This window comes from Macaca fascicularis, chromosome 1 (genome assembly GCF_037993035.2).
Source record: "Macaca fascicularis isolate 582-1 chromosome 1, T2T-MFA8v1.1".
NCBI lineage: Eukaryota > Metazoa > Chordata > Mammalia > Primates > Cercopithecidae > Macaca > Macaca fascicularis.
In genome coordinates, this window is record NC_088375.1 from 104,308,650 (window position 1) to 104,334,629 (window position 25,980).

General features: G+C 50.8%; 1 protein-coding gene across 8 annotated transcripts; it reads left to right on the forward strand.

Annotated features, from left to right (window-relative positions):
* Positions 1-42: 42 nt before the first annotated feature.
* HDGF (heparin binding growth factor) lies at positions 43-25,590 on the forward strand. Of its 8 annotated transcripts, XM_045361298.2 has the most exons (8): positions 43-111; positions 8,586-8,822; positions 11,990-12,117; positions 22,324-22,400; positions 22,551-22,689; positions 23,349-23,534; positions 23,816-24,042; positions 24,239-25,590. In XM_045361298.2, exons 3-8 carry the CDS (start codon positions 12,106-12,108, stop codon positions 24,243-24,245), a joined length of 648 nt encoding a protein of 215 aa, XP_045217233.1. In that variant the 5' UTR covers positions 43-111; positions 8,586-8,822; positions 11,990-12,105; the 3' UTR covers positions 24,246-25,590. The 8 variants fall into 8 exon arrangements, 6 of the variants coding, with proteins under 6 accessions (XP_045217233.1, XP_015311040.1, XP_005541463.1 ...); XM_015455554.2 differs by lacking the exon at positions 8,586-8,822; XM_005541406.3 differs by lacking the exons at positions 43-111; positions 8,586-8,822; positions 11,990-12,117 and adding an exon at positions 15,210-15,429.
* Positions 25,591-25,980: the final 390 nt, after the last annotated feature.

The window sequence follows — 25,980 nt, forward strand, 5'->3', positions numbered from 1 at the left end:
TCGCAGGGATCTCAGCGCAAGACACGGCGGGAGTTGAAGTCCGAGGAAGGATTTAGGCGAGAGCAGAGAGAGACAGAAGAGAAACCCGCCTCTGACGCAGGGACACTTGGGGTGAGTAGTTTTTTTCGTCCCCTAACAATTCCGAGGTGACTACAAGCCCCACCGGTCACCACGGCAGTCACCGAGCCGGATAAGAGAGCATTTCGGTACTTGAAGTTCCCTAGGGTAGCCCCTTGGCCACTAAGATTTCTGGGAGATGTGGTGCTCTTAGAGACTGCAAGTGATGTCGGGAACGAAAGGGAGTCTGGGAAGCTGGCGGATTAGGGAAAATTGCTTAAAGGGAAAGTGATCTGTAAATGAACTGGTGACGCTTCCCCGTCGGCTGGGGCTGGGAATTAGAATAAAACATCCCAAAAAGAGCAAGGGCCCAAGGGACCCGTACGAAATTGGGCTGCAAGCCAGAAAGAAGCGAGGCTGCAGGCCTAATAATAAGTATCTAAGATTTGAAATAAATGTGATGTAAGAAGGAGGAGGTGATCTCCCTCACCAGGATTGGGGTGCACATCCAGGAGCACACCTTACCCTGGAGCCTGGGGCCTGGCCTCCCTCTGCAGCAACCAGTGAGACAAAGATGGGCAAGGCCCTGGCAGCCCCGGCCAGGTACTTGAAGTTAATCCCTTCTCAGCTCAGTGGGGTAAAGGGCTACCGTTCTGAGGAATCACTTGAGTCCGTCCTACCTGGGTGTGCCTCCCATCTATCCATTTGCAGGGGTCCTTTGCATTCCTTTACGTCTGTGAGTTTTGTCTCTTATGGCTTTGGGTGTGACCTTGTTACATCTGTCTCTTCCTTTCCATCCATGTTTATAGGTGTCCTTTTCCAGCCCATTTATGTCTGCTTGTAATGATCTGCTGTGCGCCTGTCCTTCCCTGTCCGCTTGTCATTTTGTACCCTTTTCTTGTTTACTCATCTCTGCCCCTTCCTGTCTGCCTGTGACTGAGTGCCCTCTACTTGTCTGCCCTGTATGTGTGTGTCCTTTAAATGCTAATCCATCTCTGTGTGGGCACCATCTCCCTGTTCCCAGATTGCAGAAAATTATATTAAGCAAAGTCAGAGAAAAGGCTGTTGAAGTTTTGGGAGGAGGCTGAAGAGAACATTGGAAAGATTGATGAGGAAGGACAATGATGACCACAATGCAGAGAGATAGTGAAAGGCCCAAGCTTGAATCCTCTTATCAGAGGAGCCAGATATGGGGCCCCTCCTCCCCAGTCTCTCCAGCCTTCAGAGACAAACTCCATGCTGCCTTCTCCATGAAGGCCCCTTAGAGCTATCTCCTCCCTGCTCTGGATGCCAGAGCATTTTTGTGTGTGTGTGCACCTGTGCTCAAACTTTAATGTGCATAAGCATCACTAGGAAAGCTTCTGAAAAATAAAAATTCCTGAAATCTAGCCTAAGAGATTCCTATTCAGTAGATGTGGGTGGGGCCTGGAAGCCTGGATCTGTAAGAAACTCCTCAGTTGGTTGCAAACCAGGCACTGAGGACCACATTGAGAAACTAGACCATCAAGTCCTACCTCACAGCTAGTATGCCTTGCACAATGCTGATTTCTAAAACCTGCTTTTAAATCTAGGTTCCCTAACGTACTCTGGTGACTTTGTGCCGTCACTTCTCTTCTCTGAGTCTCACTTCCCTCCTTTGAAAACTGGATAAAGAGGCCGGGCGCGGTGGCTCAAGCCTGTAATCCCAGCACTTTGGGAGGCCGAGACGGGCGGATCACGAGGTCAGGAGATCGAGACCATCCTGGCTAACACAATGAAACCCCGTCTCTACTAAAAATACAAAAAAATTAGCCGGGCGAGGTGGCGGGCGCCTGTAGTCCCAGCTACTCGGGAGGCTGAGGCAGGAGAATGGCGTAAACCCGGGAGGCGGAGCTTGCAGTGAGCCGAGATAGCGCCACTGCACTCCAGCCTGGGCGACAGAGCGAGACTCCGTCTCAAAAAAAAAAAAAAAAGAAAACTGGATAAAGTAGGCCGGGCGTAGTGGCTCACACTTGTAATCCCAGCACTTTGAGAGGCCAAGGCGGGTGGATCACGAGGTCAGGAGTTCGAGACCAGCCTTGCCAAGATGGTGAAACCCCGTCTCTACTAAAAATACAAAAATTAGCCAGGTTCGGTGGCAGGCGCCTGTAAGCCCAGCTACTCGGGAGGCTGAGGCAGGAGAATCACTTGAACCCGGGAGGTGGAGGTTGCAGTGAGCCGAGATGGCACCACTGCAGTCCAGCCCAGGCAATAGTGCAAGACTCCGTTCCGTCTCAAAAAAAAAAAAGAGAGAGAGAGAGAAAGAAAGAAAGAAAAATGGATAAAGTAGGTCGGGCATGGCAGCTCATGCCTGTATCCCAGCACTTTGGGAGGCCGAGGCGGGCAGATCTCCTGAGGTTGGGAGTTTGAGACCAAAGTGACCAACAAGGGAGAAGCCCTGTCTCTACTAAAAATACAAAAATTAACCGGGTGCAGTGGTGGGTGCCTGTAATCCCAGCTACTCAGGAGGCTGAGGCAGGAGAATCACTTTGGGAGGTGGAGATTGTGGTGAGCCGAGATCACACCATTGCACTCCAGCCTGGGCAACAAGAGCGAAATTCAGTCTCAAAAAAAAAAAAAAAAAAAAAAAAAAAAGAATGAAGTATTACGGAGCCCTGTCCTTTATGTGAGAAAAGCCTGATATTTAACACACAGTGAAATGATTTAGAGCTAAGAGAAATGATTGTCCTTGTTGTCAACACATCTTGCCACCTTGCAGAGAAGCCCCTAAGGGACAGGGATCTGTCTCAAGTGTTTTCTTTTTTTTTTTTTTTTTTTTGGAGATAGAGTCTTGTACTGTCGCCCATGCTGGAGTGCAGTGGCGCAATCTCGGCTCACCGCAACCTCCGCCGCCCAGCTTCAAGCGATTCTTGTGCCTCAGCCTCCCGAGTAGCTGGGATTACAGGTGTGCACCACCATGCCCAGCTAATTTTTGTATTTTTTAGTAGAGATGGGGTTTCACCATGTTGGCCAGGCTGTGTTTAACAAATGTTTTCTAAGCGGGGTCCCCTTACTGTGAAAATTAATGATTCACCTTATTGGGTATAAATCCTCAAAAAGTTGTTTTCAAGCAAGAAATTGATAATAGAAACCTCATGATAGTGAAGGAAAGGGGATTTATTTCTCATTATGTACCATTTTATACCTTTAGAAATTTGTAACTGGGCAAGGCCAAGTGCGGTGTCTCACGCCTGTAAATCCCAGCACTTTGGGAGGCCAAGGTGGGCAGATCACCTGAGGTCAAGAGTTCAGACCAGCCTGCCCAACATGGAGAAACCCCGTCTCTACTAAAAATATAAAAAGTTAGCCGGGTATGGTGGCAGGCACCTGTAATCCCAGCTACTCAGGAGGCTGAGGCAGGAGAATCGCTTGAACCCAGGAGGTGGAGGTTTCAGTGAGCCAAGATCATGCCACTGCATTCCAGCCAAAAACAAAACAAAACAAAACAAAACAAAACAAAAAAGAAAGTTTTAACTGCGCACAGTGGTTCACGCCTGTAATCCCAGCACTTTAGGAGGCCAAGGTGGGAGAATCCTTTGAGTCTAAGAGTTAGAGACCAGGCGTGGTAAAACCTTGTCTCTACAAAAAAAAAAAAAAAAAAAGGAAAAAAAAAGCCGGGCATGGGCTTGGTGGTACACACCTGTAGTCTCACCTGGTTGGGGAGGGCTGAAACAGGAGGATCGCTTGAGCCTGGGAGGTTGAGACTGCAGTTTGCAGTGAGCCGAGATCACACCACTGCACTCCAGCCTGGGTGACAGAGCATGACCCTGTCTCAATAAAAATTTTAAAGGATAGAAATTTAGGTCGGGCGCGGTAGCTCATGCCTGTAACCCTAACACTTTGGGAGGCCGAGGCGGGCGGATTGCCTGAGCTCAGGAGTTCGAGACCAGCCTGGGCAACACGGTGAAACCCCGTCTCTACTAAAAATACAAAAAAGTTAGCTGGGCGTGGCAGCGTGCGCATGTAGTCCCAGCTACTTGGGAGGCTAAGGCAGGAAAATTGCTTGAACCTGGGAGGCGGAGGCCGCAGTCAGCCAAGATCACGCCACTGCACTCCAGCCTGGACAACAGAGCAAGCCTCCGTCTCAAAAAGAAAAAAAAAAAAGAATAGAAATTTGTAACTGATACATCTATGACCCTTTCGAAAGTAATCATAATAAAAGTTTTCCAGTAAAAGAGAATGAAATGAATAAATATATATGTTTCCCTCCTAAAACCCTACTGAAACATCAGTAAAGATTTTTTTGAAAAGGCATTAAAGATCATTTTGAAAAACTTAAACCCACAAAGATGAAGAGTTCAGAAGAGAAGACAACACAGTAACAACATTTTGGAAGGTGGAAAAGAGATGCACCAGAGGTAATTGGGCACATCCAAGAGAGCTGAGAACCAAGGTGGCCTTGGGAAATGCTGAGAATCAATGTTTAGAGTCTGATACCAGGGAGTCCCCCTACAAACTCCCAACCAGATCACCCTGATAGAAAGGTTTTTCTTTTATTTTTTTTGAGACAGAGTTTCACTCGTTGCCCAGGCTGGAGTGCAATGGCGCGGTCTTGGCTCACCACAACCTCCGCCTCCCAGGTTCAAGTGATTCTCCTGCCTCAGCCTCCCGAGTAGCTGGGATTACAGGTATGTGCCACCATCCCCGGCTAATTTTTGGTTTTTCTTTTTTTTTTTTTTTTTGAGACAGAGTCTTGCTCTGTCGCCCAGGCTGGAGTGCAGTGGCGCGATCTCAGCTCACTGCAAGCTCCGCCTCCCAGGTTCACCATTCTCCTGCCTCAGCCTCCTGAGTAGCTGGAACTACAGGCACCCGCCACCACACTCAGCTAATTTTTTGTATTTTTAGTAGAGATGGGGTTTCACCATGTTAACCAGGATGGTCTCAAATTTCCTGACCTCGTGATCCGCCCGCCTTGGCCTCCCAAACTGCCAGGATTACAGACATGAGCCACCACGCCCGGCCAATTTTTTGTATTTTTAGTAGAGACGGGGTTTCTCCATGTTGGTCAGGCTGCTCTCGAACTCCCGACCTCAGGTGAGCCGACCACCTCAGCCTCCCAAAGTGCTGGGATTACAGGCGTGAGCCACCGCGCCTAGTCATGATGTAAAGTTTTTAGTATGACAAGCCCCAACCAGGTACTCAGAGGTACAAAGTGGCTTTTCTAGCCCACTTCTGTTATACATGAGCAGGAATCAAGGGTTATATATTGAGGAAAGCCTCCAATAAAAATAATAGAGATAAAACAAACAGGCTACTCTGCCCAGCTAAATTTTTTTATTTTTAGTATAGACAAGGTCTCACTAAAGAGGCTACCAGCTTCTTGACGAGGCTCATCTTGAGCTCCTGAGGTCAAGCAATCCTCCTGCCTCAGCCTCCCAAAATGCTGGGATTACAGGATTACAGGCATGAGCCACCATGCTCGGCCTGTTTTCTTTTTCCTTATATGAAACTGTTGTTCATGTAATTGTTTGTTTTCCTATTGTTTGTCCTTTTCTTTATTGATTTGTAAGAGTTTTTTTAGTGTCTTGAGATAGATAGATAGATAGATAGATAGATAGATAGATAGATAGATATTTTTTTTTTCTCCTTAATTCAGGATCTCACTGTGACATCCAGGTGAGAGTGCAGTGGTGCTATCTGGGCTCACTGCAGCTTCGACCTCCCCAGCTCAAGCAATCCTCCCACCTCAAGCAATCCTCCCACCTCAGCCTCAGGAGTAGCTGGGACCTTACAGACCCATTGCCACCAAGCCTGGCTAATGTTTGTATTTTTTATTTTTTTTTAATAATTTTTTTTTTTTTTTTTTTTTTTTGAGACAGAGACTCTGTCGCCAGGCTGGAGTGCAGTGGTGCGATTTCGTCTCACTGCAACCTCCGCCTCCTGGGTTCAAGCATTCTCCTGCCTCAGCCTCCCGAGTAGCTGGGACTATAGGCACGTGCCACCACACTCAGCTAATTTTTGTATTTTTAGTAGAGCCGGGGTTTCACCATGTTGGCCAGGATAGTCTTGATCTCTTGACCTCGATATCCACCCACCTCGGCCTCCCAAAGTGCTGGGATTACAGGTGTGAGCCACCGTGTCCAGGCTTTTTATTATTTTTTTTTTTTTGGAGACAGAGTCTCACTCTGTTGCCCAGTCTGGAGTACAGTGGCACAATCTCAGCTCACTGCAACCTCCGCCTCCTGGGTTCAAGTGATTCTCCTGGCTCAGCCTCTCAAGTAGCTGGGATTACAGGCATGTTCCACCACGCCCGGTTAATTTTTGTATTTTTAGTAGAGACAGGGTTTTACCATGTTGGCCAGGCTGGTCTCAAACCCGACCTCAGCTGATCCCCCTACCTCTGCTTCTCAGTGTGCTGGGATTACAGGCATGAGCCACTGCGCCCTGCCTGTATTTTTTTGTAGAAACATTTTTGCCATGTAGCCCAGGTCTTGAACTCCTGAGCTCAAGAGATCTGCCTGCCTCAGCCACTCAAAGTGCTGGGATTATAGGCGTGCGCCACTGCGCCTGGCCTCTTGATATAATCTTATTTTGGTTTCCATGTATACTTTGAATTTTAAAGATACCGGGGGAAAAAAAAAAGGCTGGGGGGAAAAAAGCAAGGAGAGGTCAGGGAAGGATAAAATTTGGAGAAAAATAAAAGCTCACAAACAGGAACGATGAAGTCAGAGCAGGATCAGGGTGTGTCAGGGTGACTGACAGGCCCCAGGGCTGAAGAGCAAAGGACTCATGGATGAGCCTCTTTCTCAGTCCTGGCCAGCCACCTGTCATTGTCATCTTTAGAACTACTCCCATCCCCCAACACTCATCCAGGGCCTGGCACACACCTAACAATGCCCAAGGCTTATATGTGAGAGAGAATAAATGAATGACCGGGTGAATGAGTGAAGCCCTGAGCCCATAGGCAATGTGGTGGCAGAAATGGCCTTTCAGCCCCCACCCTGCCATCTGTCCTCTACAGAACCACAATTAGCCTCCACCAGCCTGGCCAGAGCTACTGCCCAGCATGTGGGGAGGCTACCTCTACCCTGAGAGAGAGGGCTCAATCTTATTAGTCCAGAAAAGAGGACTTGGCCCCTCCTCACTCACATGCCTTCCTGAGTCCTCTCCTCCCCAGGCCTCTGTCCCCAGTGTCTCACCAGCAACACCCTTGTGGGAAAGGGCTGAAGAGTATGACCAGGCCTGCTCAGAGCCATGGCAAATCTGTTGGCCTGACTCTGGCCGCACATCACATTACTTTAATCTCCAGGGACCACGGGAATGCAGACATACCTGGGGGCTGTGGCTGTACAGAATGGTGGGCTTCTCATCTAACATATGGCACCCCTGTCTGTAGGCAGCAAAGTTACTTCCAGTACTGCTTGTCAGCAAACTCCTGCAAACAATATTGCTATGAATGGCCTTCTATCTTTTTCACTTTGCAAAGTGGAAAGAAAAATGGTGAGAGATCCTCACTCCTGAATAAGATGAAATGTATGCAGTATTATTTACTACTGCATTGTCTGTGTTATCAAAAGAAACAACCTAAATGCCCATCAACAGGGGACTGGTTAAATAATGTGTAATAGTTCCAGTCCTGGGATGCAAGTAAAATAACAATTTATGATACAGAAACATTGTAAACTATTACCATTAAAATGAATGGGGTGGGCCGGGCGTGGTGGCTCAAGCCTGTAATCGCAGCACTTTGGGAGGCCGAGATGGGTGGATCATGAGGTCAGGAGATCAAGACCATCCTGACTAACATGGTGAAACCCCGTCTCTACTAAAAAAATACAAAAAACTAGCCGGGCGTGGTGGCGGGCGCCTATAGTCCCAGCTACTCGGGAGGCTGAGGCAGGAGAATGGCGTAAACCCGGGAGGTGGAACACTCCAGCCTGGGTGACAGAGCGAGACTCCATCTCAAAAAAAAAAAAAAAAAAAGAATGGGGTGGCAGAGCACAGTGGGGTGTGGTGGCTCACGCCTGTAATCCCAACACTTTGGGACACTGAGGTGGGCAGATCACAAGGTCAGGAGTTTCAGACCAGCCTGACCAACATGGTGAAACCCCGTGTCTACTAAAAATACAAAAATTAGCCGGGCATGGTGGCATGCACCTGTAATCCCAGCTACTCGGGAGGCTGAGACAGGAGAATCACTTGAACCTGGGAGGTAGAGGTTGCAGTGAGCGGAGACCGTGCCACTGCACTCCAGCCTGGGTGACAGAGCAAGACTCCTTCTCAAAAAATAAAACAAAAAAAGAATGGAGTATGGGGTGGATCTTTATGTACTAATATGGAGTCTCAAAATATATTGCTGAGTAAAAAAGAGCAAAGTGTATATGGTGTGTCACAATTTGTGTAAAGGAAATAGATATCTCTGCATTTGCTTGAAAATTAGAAATAATATTACTGGAAGAATACACATAAAATTAGTAATATTTCTGCCTCTAAGGAGAAAACTGGGTTATAAGGGAGAGGGGTAACATGGAGATGACTTTTCAGTAAATCACTCCCTTTACCTCCTAAAGTTTGCATCATTGGCATGTATTACCTACACAAAACATTAAACCAGATTTTAAAGATGGTGGCCTGGAACTCATGAAGATCTTCAGGTGCTTCGACCGCTTCCTGCCCTACTAAGGGTGAAGATCTCTCCTTTGACAGCCAAGGAGCCATTCATTGTCACCACAATTCTTGAAAAGAGCTGAAAAAAGAACCCAGGAATACAACTCCCCAGGAGCCTCCACAGTCCCTTCCCCATGCAGGTACACATGTCACTCAGCCAGGACTGCTGCTGTCCTCCCTCTCCTGGCTTAGCAACTTCAGGCCCTTCTACCTCTGCACTGCTGCCAGATAAAACTTCTAGAAATTCACCTCTGCTCATGTCTTTCTCCTGGCCAAATCCTCTTATAGCAATTAAATCTAACTCTGGGGTGTCTGACTCAGGCACTTTTTTTTTTTTTTTGAGATGGAGTCTCGCTCTGTTGCCCAGGCTGGAGTGCAGTGGTGTGATCTCGGCTCACTGCAACCTCTGCTTCCTGGGTTCAAGTGATTCTCCTGCCTCAGCCTCCTGAGTAGCTGGGATTACAGGCACCTACCACCACGCCCAGCTAATTATTTAAACTTATTTATTTTTATTTATTTATTTCTCTGGGTTTTTGTTTGTTTGGTTGGTTTTTTTTGGGACGGAGTCTCGCTCTGTCGCCCAGGCTGGAGTGCAGTGGTGTGATCTCGGCTCACTGCAACCTCTGCTTCCTGGGTTCAAGTGATTCTCCTGCCTCAGCCTCCTGAGTAGCTGGGATTACAGGCACCCACCACCACGCCCAGCTAATTATTTAAACTTATTTATTTTTATTTATTTATTTCTCTGGGGTTTTTTTGTTTGTTTGATTGGTTTTTTTTGAGACGGAGTCTCGCTCTGTCGCCCAAGCTGGAGTGCAGTGGCGCAATCTCGGCTCACTGCAACCTCTGCTTCCTGGATTCAAGTGATTCTCCTGCCTCAGCCTTCTGACTAGCTGGGACTACAGGTGCACACCACCACACCCAGCTAATTTTTGTATTTTTAGTAGAGATAGGGTTTCACCACGTTGGTCAGGCTGGTCTCGAACTCCTGACCTCAGGTGATCCACCCGCCTCGGCCTCCCAAAGTGCTGGGATTACAGGTGTGAGCCACCGCGCCCAGCCATATCTTTTCATTCTTCAAGTGACTCCAATGTGCAGCTCCAGTCGACAGCCACTGCCCTGGAACAAAGGTGTCCAATAGAACTTACTGCAGTGATGGAAATGTTCTGTATATACACCATACTAGCCATATGAGGCCACTGAACACTTGCAATGTGGCCAGTACAACTAAGGAACTGAATATTTAACTGGACTTAATTTTAGTCAAATTAAATTTAACTTTTTTTTTTTTTTTTCTTTTTTGAGACAGAGTCTTGCTCCCAGGCTGGAGTGCAGTGTCACGATCTTGGCTCGTGGCAACCTCTGCCTGTCGGGCTCAAGTGATTCTCATGCCTCAGCCTCCCAAGTAGCTGGGACTATAGTTGTGCTCAACCACACCCAGCTAATTTTTGTATTTTTAGTAGACATGGGGTTTCACCATGTTGGCCAGGCTGGTCTTGAACTCCTGGCCTCAAGTGATCCACCCGCCTTAGCTTCCCAAAATGCTGGGATTACAGCACTTTGCCCGGCCTTTAATTTAAATGTAAATGGCCACACGTGTTGGCCAGTAGTGACTTAGAGAATAACTCTTCCAATTTTCCCTTTTCTAAAAAACAGAATCCAGGGGAACATCACACACCGGGGCCTATCATGGGGAGGGGGGAGGGGGGAGGGATTGCATTGGGAGTTATACCTGATGTAAATGACGAGTTGATGGGTGCTGACGAGTTGATGGCTGCAGCACAGCAACATGGCACAAGTATACATATGTAACAAACCTGCATGTTATGCACATGTATCCTAGAACTTAAAGTATAATAATAATAATTAAAAAAAAAAAAAAAACAGAATCCGGCTGGGCACAGTGGATCACGCCTGTAATCCCAGCACTTTGGGAGGCTGAGGGAGGTGGATCACCTGAGATCAAGAGTTCAAGACCAGCCTGGCCAACATGGCAAAACTCTGTCTCTACTAAAAATACAAAAATTAGCTGGGCATGGTGGCGCACAACTGTAATCCTAGCTACTCAGGAGGCTGAGGCGGGAGAATTGCTTAAACACGGGAGGTGGAGGTTGCAATGAGATGAGATTGCGCCACTGCACTGTAGCCTGGGCAACAGGCAAAAAAAAAAAAAAAAGGACCATCTTTTTAAAAAAATAACTTTTAATTATGTTGTATCTATATACAGAGGAGTTAGAAAACATAGGCATTTTAAAGAAAAATAGCTAATACTATAATACTAACAGCTAATAGCTAACACATGGTAATAGTACCTGCCATGGGCCAGGCACTGCTCTAGGCATTTTACATATATCATATATATTAACTGGTTTAGCAACATCCCCCTTTACAGATGAGAAAACTGAGAAACAGAACGGTTGAGTAACTTGCTGTAGGTCACACAGCTGGCAAGTGGTGTAGCTGGGATTCAAACCCAAGTAAGCTGACTCCCAACTCCATCCTAAACACCCTCACCCACTGTGGTACTGCCACCTTTGTCAGGGCATAATGCCAGTACCTCAGAAGCTTACTGCGAAGGAATCCATTTTTTTCAAAGCAAATATTACACAAAATCTAATATAACAATAAATACAGTGATAACCAATTTTATTAAGCACTCATTACGTCCCAGGCTCTGTGCAAGTAACTTTATTTATTTATTTATTTATTTATTTATGTGTTGAGACCTAGTCTCACTCTGTCATCCAGGCTGGAGTGCAGTGGCATGATCTCAGCTCACTGCAATCTCCGCCTCCTGGGTTCAAGCGATTCTCCCACCTCAGCCTTCTGAGTAGCTGGGATTACAGGTGGCCTGCCACCACACCTAGCTAATTTTTGTATTTTTTAGTAGAGATGGGGTTTCCCCATGTTGGCCAGGCTGGTCTCAAACTCCTGACCTCAAGTGATCCACCCACCTTGGCCTCTCAAAGTGCTGGGATTACACGCGTGAGCCACCTCGCCCTGGCCTAAAGAACTTCAGTGTATTCATTCACTCAATCCTAATTACAACCCATTTTCTGGAAATGAAACTGAGGCTCAGGGTAGTTAAAAGTGTCTTTCCTAAAGTTACACACAAAGTGTCTGTGGTGGTGGCAGTACTCAGGCTGTTATCTCTACAGCCCATACTCTCAACCACTCTGACTCCACATAGAATGCACAAAGGCAGGGCTGCTCTGTTATTTTGGGTGGCGTGGGTGGAAGTAGGCAATGGAGGCACAGTTTTCAAAGCCACTGGTCTAATCTAACCATTCTTCTCTTCTTCATTTTACAGAGGGTGTAACTTGGGCCAAGAAGTCGTGATATGAGCAGGTCATACAGTGTTGAGGGCCAAACCCCTCGACTCCGTTGGGAGTTAAAGGGAAGGAAGTGGACATTTCCTTTGAACCTATGAATGAGCAGGTGAGGTTTTGTACTCTCATTTTTCACAGTGGAAGAAAATTTTGTTTAGAAATTCTAGTTAAGTAATTTACCCAAAGCCCTAAAGCGAGTAAACGGCCAGCAGGATTCAAACCAAGTCCCTTGACATGACAAACCAGCTTCTTGCCACTAGACCACCCCTTCCCCCAATACAGTAAACTCCACCTCTCTGCTCCTGTCAGCAACTTCCTGATCCGTACAGAAGTAAGTTTGCCACCATTTTGCCTGACCTCCTCCAGAGACTCGCTTCAGGATCCTAGAGCCGGATCTGCACCCCACAACCTTATCTGCTTTGGGGCCCCAAGTCCCTCAACTTCTGTCCTGACCTCTTTCCCCACATAAATGTAGAAGTGCGCACCAGCATCAACGGAATCATTTCACTGAGACATTTGTAAACTAGTTCCAACGTGGGCTGGTGGGTTGAGGGCTTGTGAGTTGTGTTGTTTTAGACCCTTACTACTCAAATGATGGTTCTAAGCAGCAGCAACAGCACCTTGGAGCGCGTTAGAAATGCACACACTCCGAACCTCCTGAATTAGAATCTACTTTTTGTTTTGTTTTTGAGACGGAGGTTCACTCTTGTTGCCCAGGCTGGAGTGCAATGGTGCCATCTCAGCTCACTGCAACCTCTGCCTCCCAGGTTCAAGTGATTCTCCTGCCTCAGCCTCCCAAGTAGCTGGGATTACAGGCTCCTGCCACCACACCCAGCTAATTTTTATTTTGTATTTTTAGTAGAGACGGGGTTTTACCATGTTGGCCAGGCTGATCTTGAACTCCTGATCTCAGGTGATCTACCTGCCTTGGCCTCCCAAAGTGCTGGGATTACAGGCGTGAGCCACCATGCCCGGCATAGAATCTACTCTTTTAAAAAGAGATTTCCAGGTGATTTGATTGCACGTTAACGTCTGCAAAGCACTAGGTTCGATGTGAATCCCAGGGGAAGCAGGCTTATGCCCTCCTGTGTAACTGACCCTCTGCAGCTCTTGGCTTAGTTGTTAGGGGCAGCTGCGAGTTGGCTGATGATGTTACTGTAAGGAGAACTTGGATATTAAATTGCAACCAAGGCCTGGGAGATTACTGCAACAAAGGGAACCCTGGTTGTATTATTGCAACCAGCATCTGCATGGTGGACTGAATGAGAGGCCCAAGAGATTTTGCTGCAACAAGAATTTAGAAGCCTATTTCCACTTCCAAACTGGCTATTATAATGCAACAAAGTGGAGAAATTGGAAGAACTCTTGCTTTTTACTAAATTGAGTGTACCAAATTGGAAAATAGTTTAAAAGCATGTTTGTTGGCTGGGCGCAACAATTGCTCACGCCTGTAATCCTAGCACTTTGGGAGGCCAAGGCTGGTGGATCAAAAGGTCAGGAGTTTGAGACCAGCCTGACTAACATGGTGAAACCCCATCTCTACTAAAAATACAAAAATTAGCCTGGCGTGGTGACGCATGCCTGTAATCCCAGCTACTCAGGAGGCTGAGGCAGGAAAATTGCTTGAACCTGGGAGGCAGAGGTTGCAGTGAGCCAAGATTGCACCATTGCACTCCAGCTCGGGCAACAGAACGAGACTCCTCTCAACAACACAAAACAACAACAATTAAACAAACAAACAAACAAACCATGTTTGTTGCATTGAAACTGCATATTTATAATAATGACCTAGGCCGGGCGTGGTGGCTCACGCCTGTAATCCCAGCATTCTGGGAGGCCCAGGTGGGCAGATCACGAGGTCAGGAGTTCGAAACCAGGCTGACTAACATGGTGAAACCCGGTGTCCACTAAAACGACAAAAATTAGCTGGGCGTGGTGGCACACACCTGTAATCCCAGCTACTCAGGAGGCTGAGGCAGGAGAATTGCTTGAACCCCGGGAGGCGGAGGTTACAGTGAGCCGAGATCGCGCCACTGCACTCCAGCCTGGGCAACGGAGCAAGATTCTGTCCTAGATAGATAGATATATAGATAGATAGAATAAAATAATCACTTAGACAGTTAAAGGAAACCTGTCCTGATGCTGGACTTAATCTTGAAACACCTTCAACTTTACTTGTGACAAGATTCTCTCCTAACAAAAAGATTAGCCTGATAGAATCTGAACTATTACACTGACTGCATTTCAAAATGGAATGCATTGTAGAGCAAACACCAACTAGAACCTAGTTGCTCTGTTGCAACAAGTTTGAATTTGCTATGGAAACAAATCGACAAGCTTGTGGCTGAGGGCCTGCTTGGCTGTTTTCTTGCAATAGGACCTTCCAGAATGCCCCTCCTGTGCCAGCAGCCTGGTGTGCCTCTTATCACAAGGGGAACTATGGTTGAGAGGCCACACTGTTATAAAGGCAAAAGTCATGAAACATATTGCCATGGACATAAGGACAGCCAAGTGTCATGCAGGACTCTGGGAACAACTGCAGGCATCCCCTAATGACAAGCAGCCATTCTATGCCTCTGATGTTAGTTACCAGGGCAGTCATGTTATCCCATCTTACAGCAGAGGAAACTGAGGCTCAGAGTCCAGGAGGTTGTCCAAGTTCTCAGGACTGATGAACAGTAGGGTAGGATGTGGATTTGGAACTTTTGGCTACATCCTGGACTTCTTTGCAGGGAGACTTTGCATATGCTTTGAAATAGGATCAGGAAACGTGAGAAGAAAAAATGCATATTTTACCTATTCAAACCTAGCATATTTTGTTGCTAAATTTTAAGAACATGTAAATGCTGTAACAGAAGATCCAAATATCTTATTTCTAAGGGAACATAGGTGTCTGGAATGTGGGCAAATACAGGGACAGCAAATCAAAGACGTAATTACAATAAAGTCTTATTTAGCGTAATAGAAGAGATCTGAGTTCAAGTTTTGGTTCTATCACTTCTTAGCTTGTAACCTAGGCCAAAATGTAGTCTCAGAATTTGGCAAAATTCTACTCATTCTTTAATGCCCAGTTCAGTCACCACCTTTGTGAAGCCTTCTCAGACTCCCCTCCCCACCTTCTAAAAGAGGTAGCACCTGGCCCCTCAGTCTTCACAGTTTACTGAAAGGGTTGGGTTTATTGGCATTCTACTGTAACCCACTAGAACTGAGTTCATCTTTGCAGGGTTAACTAGCCATTGAGTCCAAGTCTCCTGGGCAAGACAGTAGCGTAGAGAAACGAGATTGAATGCACCCGGAAGGTGGCCAATTTGTGCCTCAACTCCTTGGCCATCTCCTGGCTACCAAATTCAAGCGTTTCCTCCTTAGCAAAGGCGGACGTAGGGCTCAAATCCCCGACGTTTCCAGGGCCACCCCACATACGGTAAGCACGGCGAGGTCCAGGGAGGACCCCAGTGCGCGGAGCGGCACGGTGCCCACTCCTCTCGCCCTGGGCGCCTAGCACACTGCCAAGAACCGCGGGTGCCCAGTAAATATTCGTGGATTGAGATGGAGCAGAGGGCAGGCGGAAACCGCGTATAGACGTCCACACTTAACTGCGCTGGGGCCGCGGTGGTGAGCACTCCGCGGAGGCAGGGGAAGGGCGGGGGCCGCTCCGTCCAGCCGGGCGCCAGCTCCTCCCGGGCGGGCGGGCACCCACCGACAGCGGGGACACAAAGCCTGCTCGGCGAGCTCGGCGATCGGCTCCTTATGCCTGTGCCGCCACGCGCCGTCAGGCGGCTCCAGGTTGGGCGTTGGGCCGTGGCAGGCCCTGGGCGTCAAGAAGCTGCACGCATCAAACCGCCGCGGGAGGGAGCGCGAGGCGGGGGGGCGGGGGGAGGAGGAGGAGTGGGCCCGGGAGGAGGGAGGAGGAGGAGGAGGAGTGGGGACCGGGCGGGGGGTGGAGGAAGAGGCCTCGCGCAGAGGAGGGAGCAATTGAATTTCAAACACAAACAACTGCACGAGCGCGCACCCACCGCGCCGGAGCTTTGACCTGATCCACGCCCGCCCCGTCCGTGTGGCGCGCGGGCGGAGACGCCGTGGCAGCGCCGGAGCTCGGGCCGGGGGCCACCATCGAGGCGGGGGCCGCGCGAGGGCCGGAGCGGAGCGGCGCCGCCACCGCCGCACGCGCAAACTTGGGCTCGCGCTTCCCGGCCCGGCGCGGAGCCCGGGGCGCCCGGAGCCCCGCCATGTCGCGATCCAACCGGCAGAAGGAGTACAAATGCGGGGACCTGGTGTTTGCCAAGATGAAGGGCTACCCACACTGGCCGGCCCGGGTGAGCAGCGCGGCCCGCCGCCCCCAACCCCCTGCGGGTTTGGGTTGCATAACACCGGGAAGGGCACGAACGCTCCGCGCGGCGCGGGCAGAGGTGGGGGCAGGGGGGTTGTGGGTCTCCGACTCTTTCCCTGTAGCTTCCAAGCCCACCCGCCGGTTATATAATGGTGGAGGCGGGCGGGGGTGGGGGTAGACACCTGGTGGGCACGGTGTCCGCGCGTAGTGGCGTGTGCACGGCGTGGGGATCCGAGGGCGCCGGTCACTTCCCGGCCCCCGGCTCCGCGTGCTCAGTTCCGCCCCCAGCCCCCATACTCCCAGAGGTTTCGAGCGCGAAGTCTGGCTTTGGGCCAGTCGTGTTATTCCTTCCCCCTACCCCAGGCGCCGCCGCCACCCCTCTTAAGACCCCCTTAGAGACCCCCAGTTTGTTCGTTGATTGTCGCCCCCAGTTCAAACTCTTCTCTTCCTGGATAAATGGTTAAGAAGGATCCCAACCCGGAGAGAGCTAGATGAAGGCGGAGTTCGCTTCTAGGAAACTTTGGTTTGGGGCATCTGTAAGAGGTCTAAAGTTGGGAAGGTCGAAGGCTCGTTGGGGGCGGCGTAAGGGGATCTACCTGGCTTGGAAATTATCCGTCAGAACCCATCAGCCCTCAGCTCCACAGAAATATTCCTCCATATGCTGCTAACTCAAATTTAGGATTGAGGTGACAGGTTCCCTTGTGGTATTAGGAAATCCAGCCCAGACTCCCTCTTAGTATGGGTGGGGGAGCCCAAGTTCCTTCCCTGGCTCAGATGTGAAGATCTTCCGCCAGAACGGCGCAGTCTCTGCCATGTGGTTGATTCAGCCCGCCAGTATGAGCTCCCCCACAACCCCATCACCTGGCCAGGTGGGAGGGTGGGGCCCTGCAGCCGAGCCTGGTGTGCTCATCATGTTTCCCCTAAGGACTGAGACAGGTTAAGTAAGGAGGATGGGAGGTTGCCAGTTGCTGGAGGAAAGGAAGGGGAGTGGGGGTGGGGGCAGTGCATTTGGCACTTAAAGTTGGTGTAGAGGGGCCTTTGGTTTTGGGAGAGGGCATGACTCAGTATCCTAGAGTGCAGGACTGCTGTAGAGTGAAATCCAAGGGCAGAAGGACTGCATGGCTTTGGGGTGCTCTTCTCAGTGTAAGTCTGTGTCTGTCTGGCCCAGGCTCATTCAGGGTATCAGGCCAACTTTGGGGCCACTCAGAAAACTCAGAGACCCTTCCTCGCTGTGTACCCACTCCTTAGGAGTGTGCCTAATCCCACATGCCTTCAGCTCCTGGTTCCCTGAAACTTTCAGATGGATCAAATGAGGACCAGCTTCTGCTAATGGGAGAAATACAAAGAGAAGTGGGACTCTCCGTGTGCGAACTCTTGTGTACTTTACCCTGCACCCTTTGACCCCACTGGCTTCTTGGCCCAGATGCCAAGGCCCTGGTGGGCAGGACAAGAACTGAACCCAGGTCTCTACTGTTCCTACCTCCTGAGGGTGGGACAAAGTCCAGAGGCTGGATAAGCCCTGGGGAGGGGGTGTTAGCTGGAATGTGGGTTGCAGGGAACCCCTTCTGCATCCGGTAAGAGAGAAAAGGGGTAGGGACACAGAAGGACCCACACTGGCCCCTGTGAGGAAGACCTCAAGTTTCTGGTGGCCTTTGGAGTAAGGGCAGTCCTTGGGACTAGGGATCCCATCCATTTCCTCTCCACTTTGGGCCTCCAGGACAGAAGGGAGGGACAGGGGAGGCAGCGTTTCTTCCTCTGTTCAGACCTGGACCTTTTAGATAAAGTTAGAACTGGGGTAGGGAGATCAGACTGGATCTCAAAGCGGTAGGACCCCACACTTTGCCTGTCTCCGGCTCTTGATTGTGATACTTGCACGGAGGGCTACACCCAAGGCTGTTACCTCCCAGACACAGTCCCCTTGTACTCCAAAAGAACAGACCTCAAGTCTCCTCACCATTCCTTGGACTGTGTCTTAGTCCCTAGAGAGGCAGAGCCTGAGGGGCCCTTCCTGAGATGGATGAGAAGTAAGAGGGAACCTCACTGACTCCCCCATCTCATAGGAAGCCCGAATCTTCAGCCATAAAGAAGGCCCGTGAGTGGATTTTCCTTCTTCAATCCCCACCGCTGAGGAGGATGGGTGATTCTGGGTGAAACTAGAAGGGCCCAGTGCTTGAGAGAGAGCCCAGCCAGAGGGGCCATGTGATAGGCAGGACCTGCCTGGAAGGATGGTGTGACTCCATCTTAACCTTCTCCTTTCCCTCTTCCGCCTGCATAACTTCCTGGGGGATCTCCAAGTACTTAACAATTAACCTCCAATACTTCAGAGATTTTCCCCCCTGGTCCCTTTTTCCTTTGGCTGATTCCTGTTTCACAGTCCCAGAAAACCTGGGCAGCCAGGACCTCACCCGTCTTTCCTCCCTGTGCCCCCTTCCCCCTGTACCTTCTCTTTTCTGCCTCTTGGGCTTGCCACACTTTCCTGGCCCCAACTGTCTCCTGCCCCAGATTTTCCGGTTCCTGGGTCAGGTTGGGCCTCAGCCCTGGGTGTGGTGGTCAGAACCCTGGTTGGCAGGCAGTGTGTGCTTAGCCCTCCCTGCTGCCTTCCTAAGTGTTGAGTCTGTTTTTAGTTTGAGGCGGGGGGAGAGGTGTTCAGTTCTCTTTCCCCACTCTACCTGAAAACTTCAGATTCCTCTTTGGACCTCAGAGAGTGTCTGTGGCTTGGGAGGCTGGTATTTCATGTGCTCAAGCCTGTCTGATGGAAACGGGCAAATGCAAGGCCTGAGAAGAAGTAACTTGCCTGCATCTGGAATGGTTAAGAGGTAGCCGAGTTCCCCTATTACTGGCTAGTGGAGGGGGTACAGTGGGGTCCCCAGCACTATTTGGCGCCACCCTGACGCAGTTAGCCTTGACTCACTTGTTCTGAGTCACAGCCTGGATATAAAGGCACCGCCTGGAAGAGAGATGTCTGTATTGGGGTACGGGGCTCCCCCAAGACCTCATATCCTCTACATCTAGGAAGAACCGCCCTCCACTTCCAAATGTAAGAAAGGACATTTCCTTTGTAGCTTGAGGAATAGAGGTGCCACTGTAGAAGGGATTTCTCCCCTTTTGGTTGAAGGGTTAGGAATTCCATTAAGTGAAAAGAGCACACCTCCCCTGGCCCTTCCCTCACAAGTGCCTACACTCTAGGTGAGGGAGCCAGGTGGGATGATGCTTTGCGGGGAGGTGCCTATCTGCTCGGCCCGTCTTCCTCTTTCTTCCCTCTAGACCCATCCTTTATGTAGCTAGAAGTCAGCAGGGCTGGCATATCTGGTGTGCCTTATGCTATTTTTAATCCCTTTGGTTCTTTTGTTTCTCCCCCACCGCTGGGGCTAGGCAGCTGGTGGCCTCCTGGGTCCCCTGCCACACCATTCAGCTATCTGCCTCTGAGTTTGCTTTCCATGGGAAGCTGGGGTGGCACGAGACCATGGCCAGGTAGCCGCTTTGCAGTCTGTGCGTCTGCAAAGAACCTCATTTCTCCTTATTTCTGACCCTTCACCCACCCACCCCCTCTTGCGAAGCCTCAGTTTCTCCTCTTCCATCACACATTTACTGTGGGCATCTTAATGCCCTGGCTCAGGTGTGGGCGCTGAAAATGCAGAGCTCTAAGTCCCCTGCTGCACTCCCAGTCTTAGACCCTTCAGTCCCCACCCCCACCCCTGGTTCTGGGTGCACACAGATCCACAGAGGAAAGGCCTAGGGAAGGCGTTTGCTATTATTGTCCTATGCCTGCCTCGTGGGATCTCTAAGCCCTGGGGGCGCTCGTTTTGTTTTTTGCTTCCCCCTGTTAAGAGGAGGGTGGGAGCTAGCTGGTAACAGGACCCAGGTGTCCTGGCTGAGGACTGGCTCCTCTGCCCCTGCTCCAGGTCTGGCTTCCTGAGAAGGACGCCTGCCTCCTCTCCGCACCCCCTGCAGCGGTAATCCAGCCCTAGCTGTGGTTTCCAGCACAGCCGGGGACCCAGGTGCCAGACTGCAGGCTTGGGGGTGGGGTGTGTGTTAGTGTCCCCTCCTCCCCAATCCGGAGAGAAGGCCCGGAGGGGGAGGGGCAGTCACATTCCTGGTTGCTGAGTGGCCCCAGGGGCGGGGTTGGGTTGTCATGGCGATGGGGATCGTGTTTGTGGGGGGAGCTGCGTGCCTTTCCACCCCCTGCTCTCACACCCGGTGTCTCCTGGTTGTGGGAAGGGCCCAGTTTGTGCTGGGCCTTCCTGGGGGGAAGGGCTGGACCTCTGTCCCCAGAGGCCACGGGGCAAGCGGGGAGGTGCCCAAAAGTCTGAAGATTCCAAGTCTGGGGCAAGATGCCCCTCAGATTCATGCCCAGGCCCCCACCCCCTCTCCTGGGTGTGTCTCAGCGCATTCCCATCCACCCTGTCTCCCCAGGCCCCCAGTTGGGCCCTCTGTCCCTGTCTCTGTGTGTTAATCACTGCCTTGGCCTTTCTGTCCCTCCTGTTTGCGCCTAGGGCCCCAGTCATCATGGCCACCTGGCTTCTGTCCGGCGGGAAGCCTGGCTGCTGGGGCTGCTGCAAGTGCTGCTGGGAGTTGTAGTCCCCACCCGCCCCACCTTCCCCCTACCCACCCCCCGGCTCAGCTTGGCCTGAGCTTCCAGGCCTGATCTGGGAGAGGCTGGTGAGGCCACTGCCTCTGGATTCTCTGACCTCAGACTTCTGCACCTCTCACCTTCACCACAGCACTCCTCACCACACCTGGGGCAGGGGATTTAGTCAGGTGATCTAAGTCCGAAACCTGGTCCTCAACAACTTGCTGTGTTATTTTGGGCAAATCACTTGTTTTCTGGGCTCAGTTTCCTCATCTGTAAAATGAGAGTTTGACTGTGTGCCTTTCAGAGTTCCCTAGAAGCCTTTCGGCAGGTGTTGGATAGGCAGCCCTTTAACCTCACGCCTCCACTTCAGCGAGAGCAGCTTGCTTTTTTTATCTGTTTGATAAATTCATTCAGTAAATAATTGTATACCTACTGTATGCTAAGCACCGTGCTGCAGATAAAAGCAGAGCTGGTCTCTGACCCTGGGGCTGGTCTAGTCCAGGTAGTGCACACAGATGTTAAATAATAATATGAATCAGTGTAAAATTAGAACTGGGAAAGCACTGTAAAGGGGAGGTCTCAGGAAAGAATTTTACCTAGCGAGTCAGCCAGGCCAGGAGTGATAGGGAAGCTTTCTGGAGGAAGTAATGGCGGAGCTGAGGCTGGAAGGATGATCAGGAGTGAGTGAGTATTAAGAGGCTGCAAGAACCATGGTCAGAGCAGAAAGGACAGTGTACTGGGAGAGGCTGATGACATGTAGGATGTACCGTGTGCCAAGTTATGGTCATTTCATCCTCACAGCCCTATAGCTTTAGTACTATGACTGTCTCCCTTTTACAGATGAGGAAACTGAGGCAGAGAGAGGTTCAGTAAGTTGCCCAAAGTCATACAAGTGGGGGCAGAGTTGGGATTCAGATCTTGCCATTGTGCAGAAGGGGTGAACAAGTGGGCCCTAGAGTCCTTAAAAGGTATTGAAGGGTTTTGAAGCAAGGTGACAAAATCCTTGGACCAACATTCCCAAAGGCCCACTCTGGCTGCATTGTGGAGAATAGATTGTGGAAAATGGAGATTGTGAGAAGAGTTAGAGGCAGTGGTTTTCGTCCAGGCAAGAGATGACAGTAGTTGGACCAAGGTGATGGCAAAGTCAGGGAGCTTTGTGGCGAGACACGTTGGGAGGCAAAATGGGTGCTGTCTGGCTGGTGAAGGAGAGGGAGGGATTCCTGGGTTTCTGTTGGGCGTTCATGTCTGACATTTGAATAAAGTGTCTGCTAGAAATGGTCCAAAAGCCATCTGGCTGACTATCCTGGGTCCCTCTCAGTCTGATTTTATATAAATGTGCCTTGGAGGTCAGCACCCCTGCCTCAGACTCAAAACCTCAGGACTCTAGCTGACCTCACCCCCTCATCTCACCCCAGATTGACGAGATGCCCGAGGCTGCCATGAAATCAACAGCCAACAAATACCAAGTCTTTTTTTTCGGGACCCACGAGACGTGAGTGGAGGCCAAAGGGGTATCGGTCGGGAGAGCCCCGGGCGGACTACTTTGGGGAAGGAGAGGTGGTGTTGGTACCCCTTTCATGTCGGGCTGTGCAGCTCAGGGGCAGTGAGGGGCTTGAGAGCACAGTCTCCCATCTCTCACCAGGGCATTCCTGGGCCCCAAAGACCTCTTCCCTTACGAGGAATCCAAGGAGAAGTTTGGCAAGCCCAACAAGAGGAAAGGGTTCAGCGAGGGGCTGTGGGAGATCGAGAACAACCCTACCGTCAAGGCTTCTGGCTATCAGGTGAGCCACCGCCTGCCCCAAAGACCCCCTGGAAAGCAGATGTGGCCATGGGCTCTGGCAGCCCCTGGCCCACAGATGATGCTTAGTCTTCAGAAACTCCAGGGCTTTCAGGGTAGGAGCTCATCGGGGTGGTGGGAAGGGGGCTTCCTGCAAGAGGAGATAGGGTTGGGCTGTGTGGTGTAGTTGTGGTTCGGGACAACTGTGAGGCAGCAGTCTGGGGGGCAAGAACAGGATGGAGGCGGTAAGTGGGGACAGGCCTTTGTTGGGCCCAGTGTGAGTATAGGACACGGCCTTAACTCTTTCCACGAAGGCTTCCAGGAGGAGGTGCTTGTGAGCCGGGCAGGACGAGGCGGGAGGGTGGGGGGCGGGGGTTGGCGGGGAAAGGGTCCTAGCTCCCTTTGGGAGAAGTTGACCCGAGGTTTTGCCTCCTGCTCCAGCCCTCCCCCCTCCTGCACAGAGCCCTGCCTGCCCGGCCAGTGGGTTTACCCCGGGGCTAATCCGACAGAGGTGGGTCTCAAATCACTCGTGAGACTGGGCACCTGGGTGGGGGTGGGGGAGAGGCGGGAAAAGGAAGGAGTGAGTGGCTGAGGGAGGGTCTGGGGAGGGGGCCCAGCATGGCAGCGACTGGTGCCACTCAGCCTGTGCTGTCTCTGCTGCAGTCCTCCCAGAAAAAGAGCTGTGTGGAAGAGCCTGAACCCGAGCCCGAAGCCACAGAGGGTGACGGTGATAAGAAGGGGAATGCAGAGGGCAGCAGCGACGAGGAAGGGAAGCTGGTCATTGATGAGCCAGCCAAGGAGAAGAACGAGAAGGGAGCGCTGAAGAGGAGAGCAGGGGACTTGCTGGAGGTAACTGCTGCCTGCCTAGGGCCTGGGCCCCCCTCAGCATTCCCCATGGGGTATCCCACAAGAGCAGGGCTTTGCCTCAGAGGTGCCCAGTCTGAGAGGTAGATCCAGCCTCTAGCTTGGGGAGTCCCCAGCTGATCAGATGGGACACAGAAGTCATTTCAGCTAGTAGGGCTGGGGAAGGACTGGGTGTCAGCCTGGGAAGGAGGCCCGGAGGAGAGGAGTGGGTGGCTGGTGGCCTCCCTCTCCAGCCTCAGCCCGCTTCCTCTGTCGATCCTGCCTAGGACTCTCCTAAACGTCCCAAGGAGGCAGAAAACCCTGAAGGAGAGGAGAAGGAGGCAGCCACCTTGGAGGGCGAGAGGCCCCTTCTTATGGAGGTGGAAAAGAATAGCACCCCCTCTGAGCCTGGCTCTGGCCGGGGGCTTCCCCAAGAGGAAGAAGAAGAGGAGGAGGAAGAGGAAGAGGCCGCCAAGGAAGATGCTGAGGCCCCAGGCATCAGAGATCATGAGAGGTGAGTGAGCCCCCTGACCCCTTGGCAGCTGGACTAGTGGGGGCTGGTCACTCTCGGAGAGGAGGATGAAAAGGGCCTGCAGTGGCCAGCCTCTGGGGAGGCGGGGTGGGCTCTCCTAGGAGACTGGCACTGGCTGGGGCAAGGCCAGGCCAAGGCCACACCATTAACCCTTCTCCCCTCCAACCCTCCCTCACAGCCTGTAGCCACCAATGTTTGAAGAGGAGCCCCCACCCTGTTCCTGCTGCTGTCTGGGTGCTACTGGGGAAACTGGCCATGGCCTGCAAACTGGGAACCCCTTTCCCACCCCAACCTGCTCTCCTCTTCCACTCACTTTTCCCACTCCAAGCCCAGCCCATGGAGATTGACCTGGATGGGGCGGACCACCTGGCCCTCACCTCTAGGTCCCCATTCTCCTATGATCTGAGTCAGAGCCATGTCTTCTCCCTGGAATGAGATGAGGCCATTGTGTTCCTTCCGCTTGAAGCTATTTTCCAGGCTTCTGCTGGGGCCTGGGACAACTGTTCCCACCTCCTGACACCCTTCTCCCACTCTCCTAGGCATTCTGGAACTCTGGGTTTGGATCAGGGGTAGGAATGGAAAAGATGGAGCATAAACAGCAGGGTGGGCTTGTGGGGCCTGGGAGGGGCAATCCTCAAATGGGGCATAGGGACAGCACAGGAGGGCAGCCTCCTCCTGAGCTCCTGTCCCCTGCTACACCTATTATCCCAGCTGCCTAGATTCAGGGAAAGTGGAACAGCTTGTAGGGGAGGGGCTCCTTTCCATAAATCCTTGATGATTAGCAACACCCATTTTTCCTTTTGCCAACCCAAGAGTTTTGGGAGTTGTAGTTAATCATCAAAAGACTTTGGGGCTTCCTAGTTGTTTGGGCCAAGGACCTGAGACCTGAAGGGTTGACTTTACCCATTTGGGTGTGAGTATTGAGCATCTGTTCCCCTTTAGATCTCTGAAGCCAGAAATGGGATGCTTGGGAAGACCCCTAGCTGTCCTTTTCCCTCTCCGCACAGTGCTCAAGGCCAGCTTATAGTCATATATATCACCCAGACATAAAAGAAAAGACACATTTTTTAGGAAATGTTTTTAATAAAAGAAAATTACAAAAAAAAAAATTTTAAAGACCCCTAACCCTTTGTGTGCTCCCCATTCTGCTCCTTCCTTCCCCATCGTTGCCCCCATTTCTGAGGTGCACTGGGAGGCTCCCCTTCTATTTGGGGCTTGATGACTTTCTTTTTGTAGCTGGGGCTTTGGTGTTCCTTCCAGTGTCATTTCTCATCCACATACCCTGACCTGGCCCCCTCAGTGTTGTCACCAGATCTGATTTGTAACCCACTGAGAGGACAGAGAGATATAAGTGCCCTCTCCCGCCCTCTTCCTACTGGTCTCTCTATGCCTCTCTACAGTCTCGTCTCTTTTACCCTGGCCCCTCTCCCTTGGGCTCTGATGAAAAATTGCTGACTGTAGCTTTGGAAGTTTAGCTCTGAGAACTGTAGATGATTTGAGTTCTAGGAAAATAAAACCCGTTGATTACTATATTGGATTCTGACTGATTCTTTGGGGCATATTGGTTAACTGAAGACAGAAAGTGGGGTAAGGGAATGCAAATGATTTCCAGATCATCTCAGATTGAGGTAGAGGGTGTCAGCCTCCTCCATTCTTAGGCATTTGGAAATCCAAACTTCTTGTGGGCAGAGCCCTAGAATAAACCACACCATTCATTCTACCTTTCCTGCCCAGCCACTGTTTAACGCACCTGGAAGAGTTTTTTTTTTATTTTTATTTTTTTAAAAAGGGTTTGCATAAGAAGTGGGGTGTGGGAGGATGCCAGTATCCGCCACAGCCCAAGATGAAGTGGGAGTTTGGAGGCTGATTGTATAAACAACTTTGACCCCAAAGGTCAAGTCAAATAATAGTATAACCCTT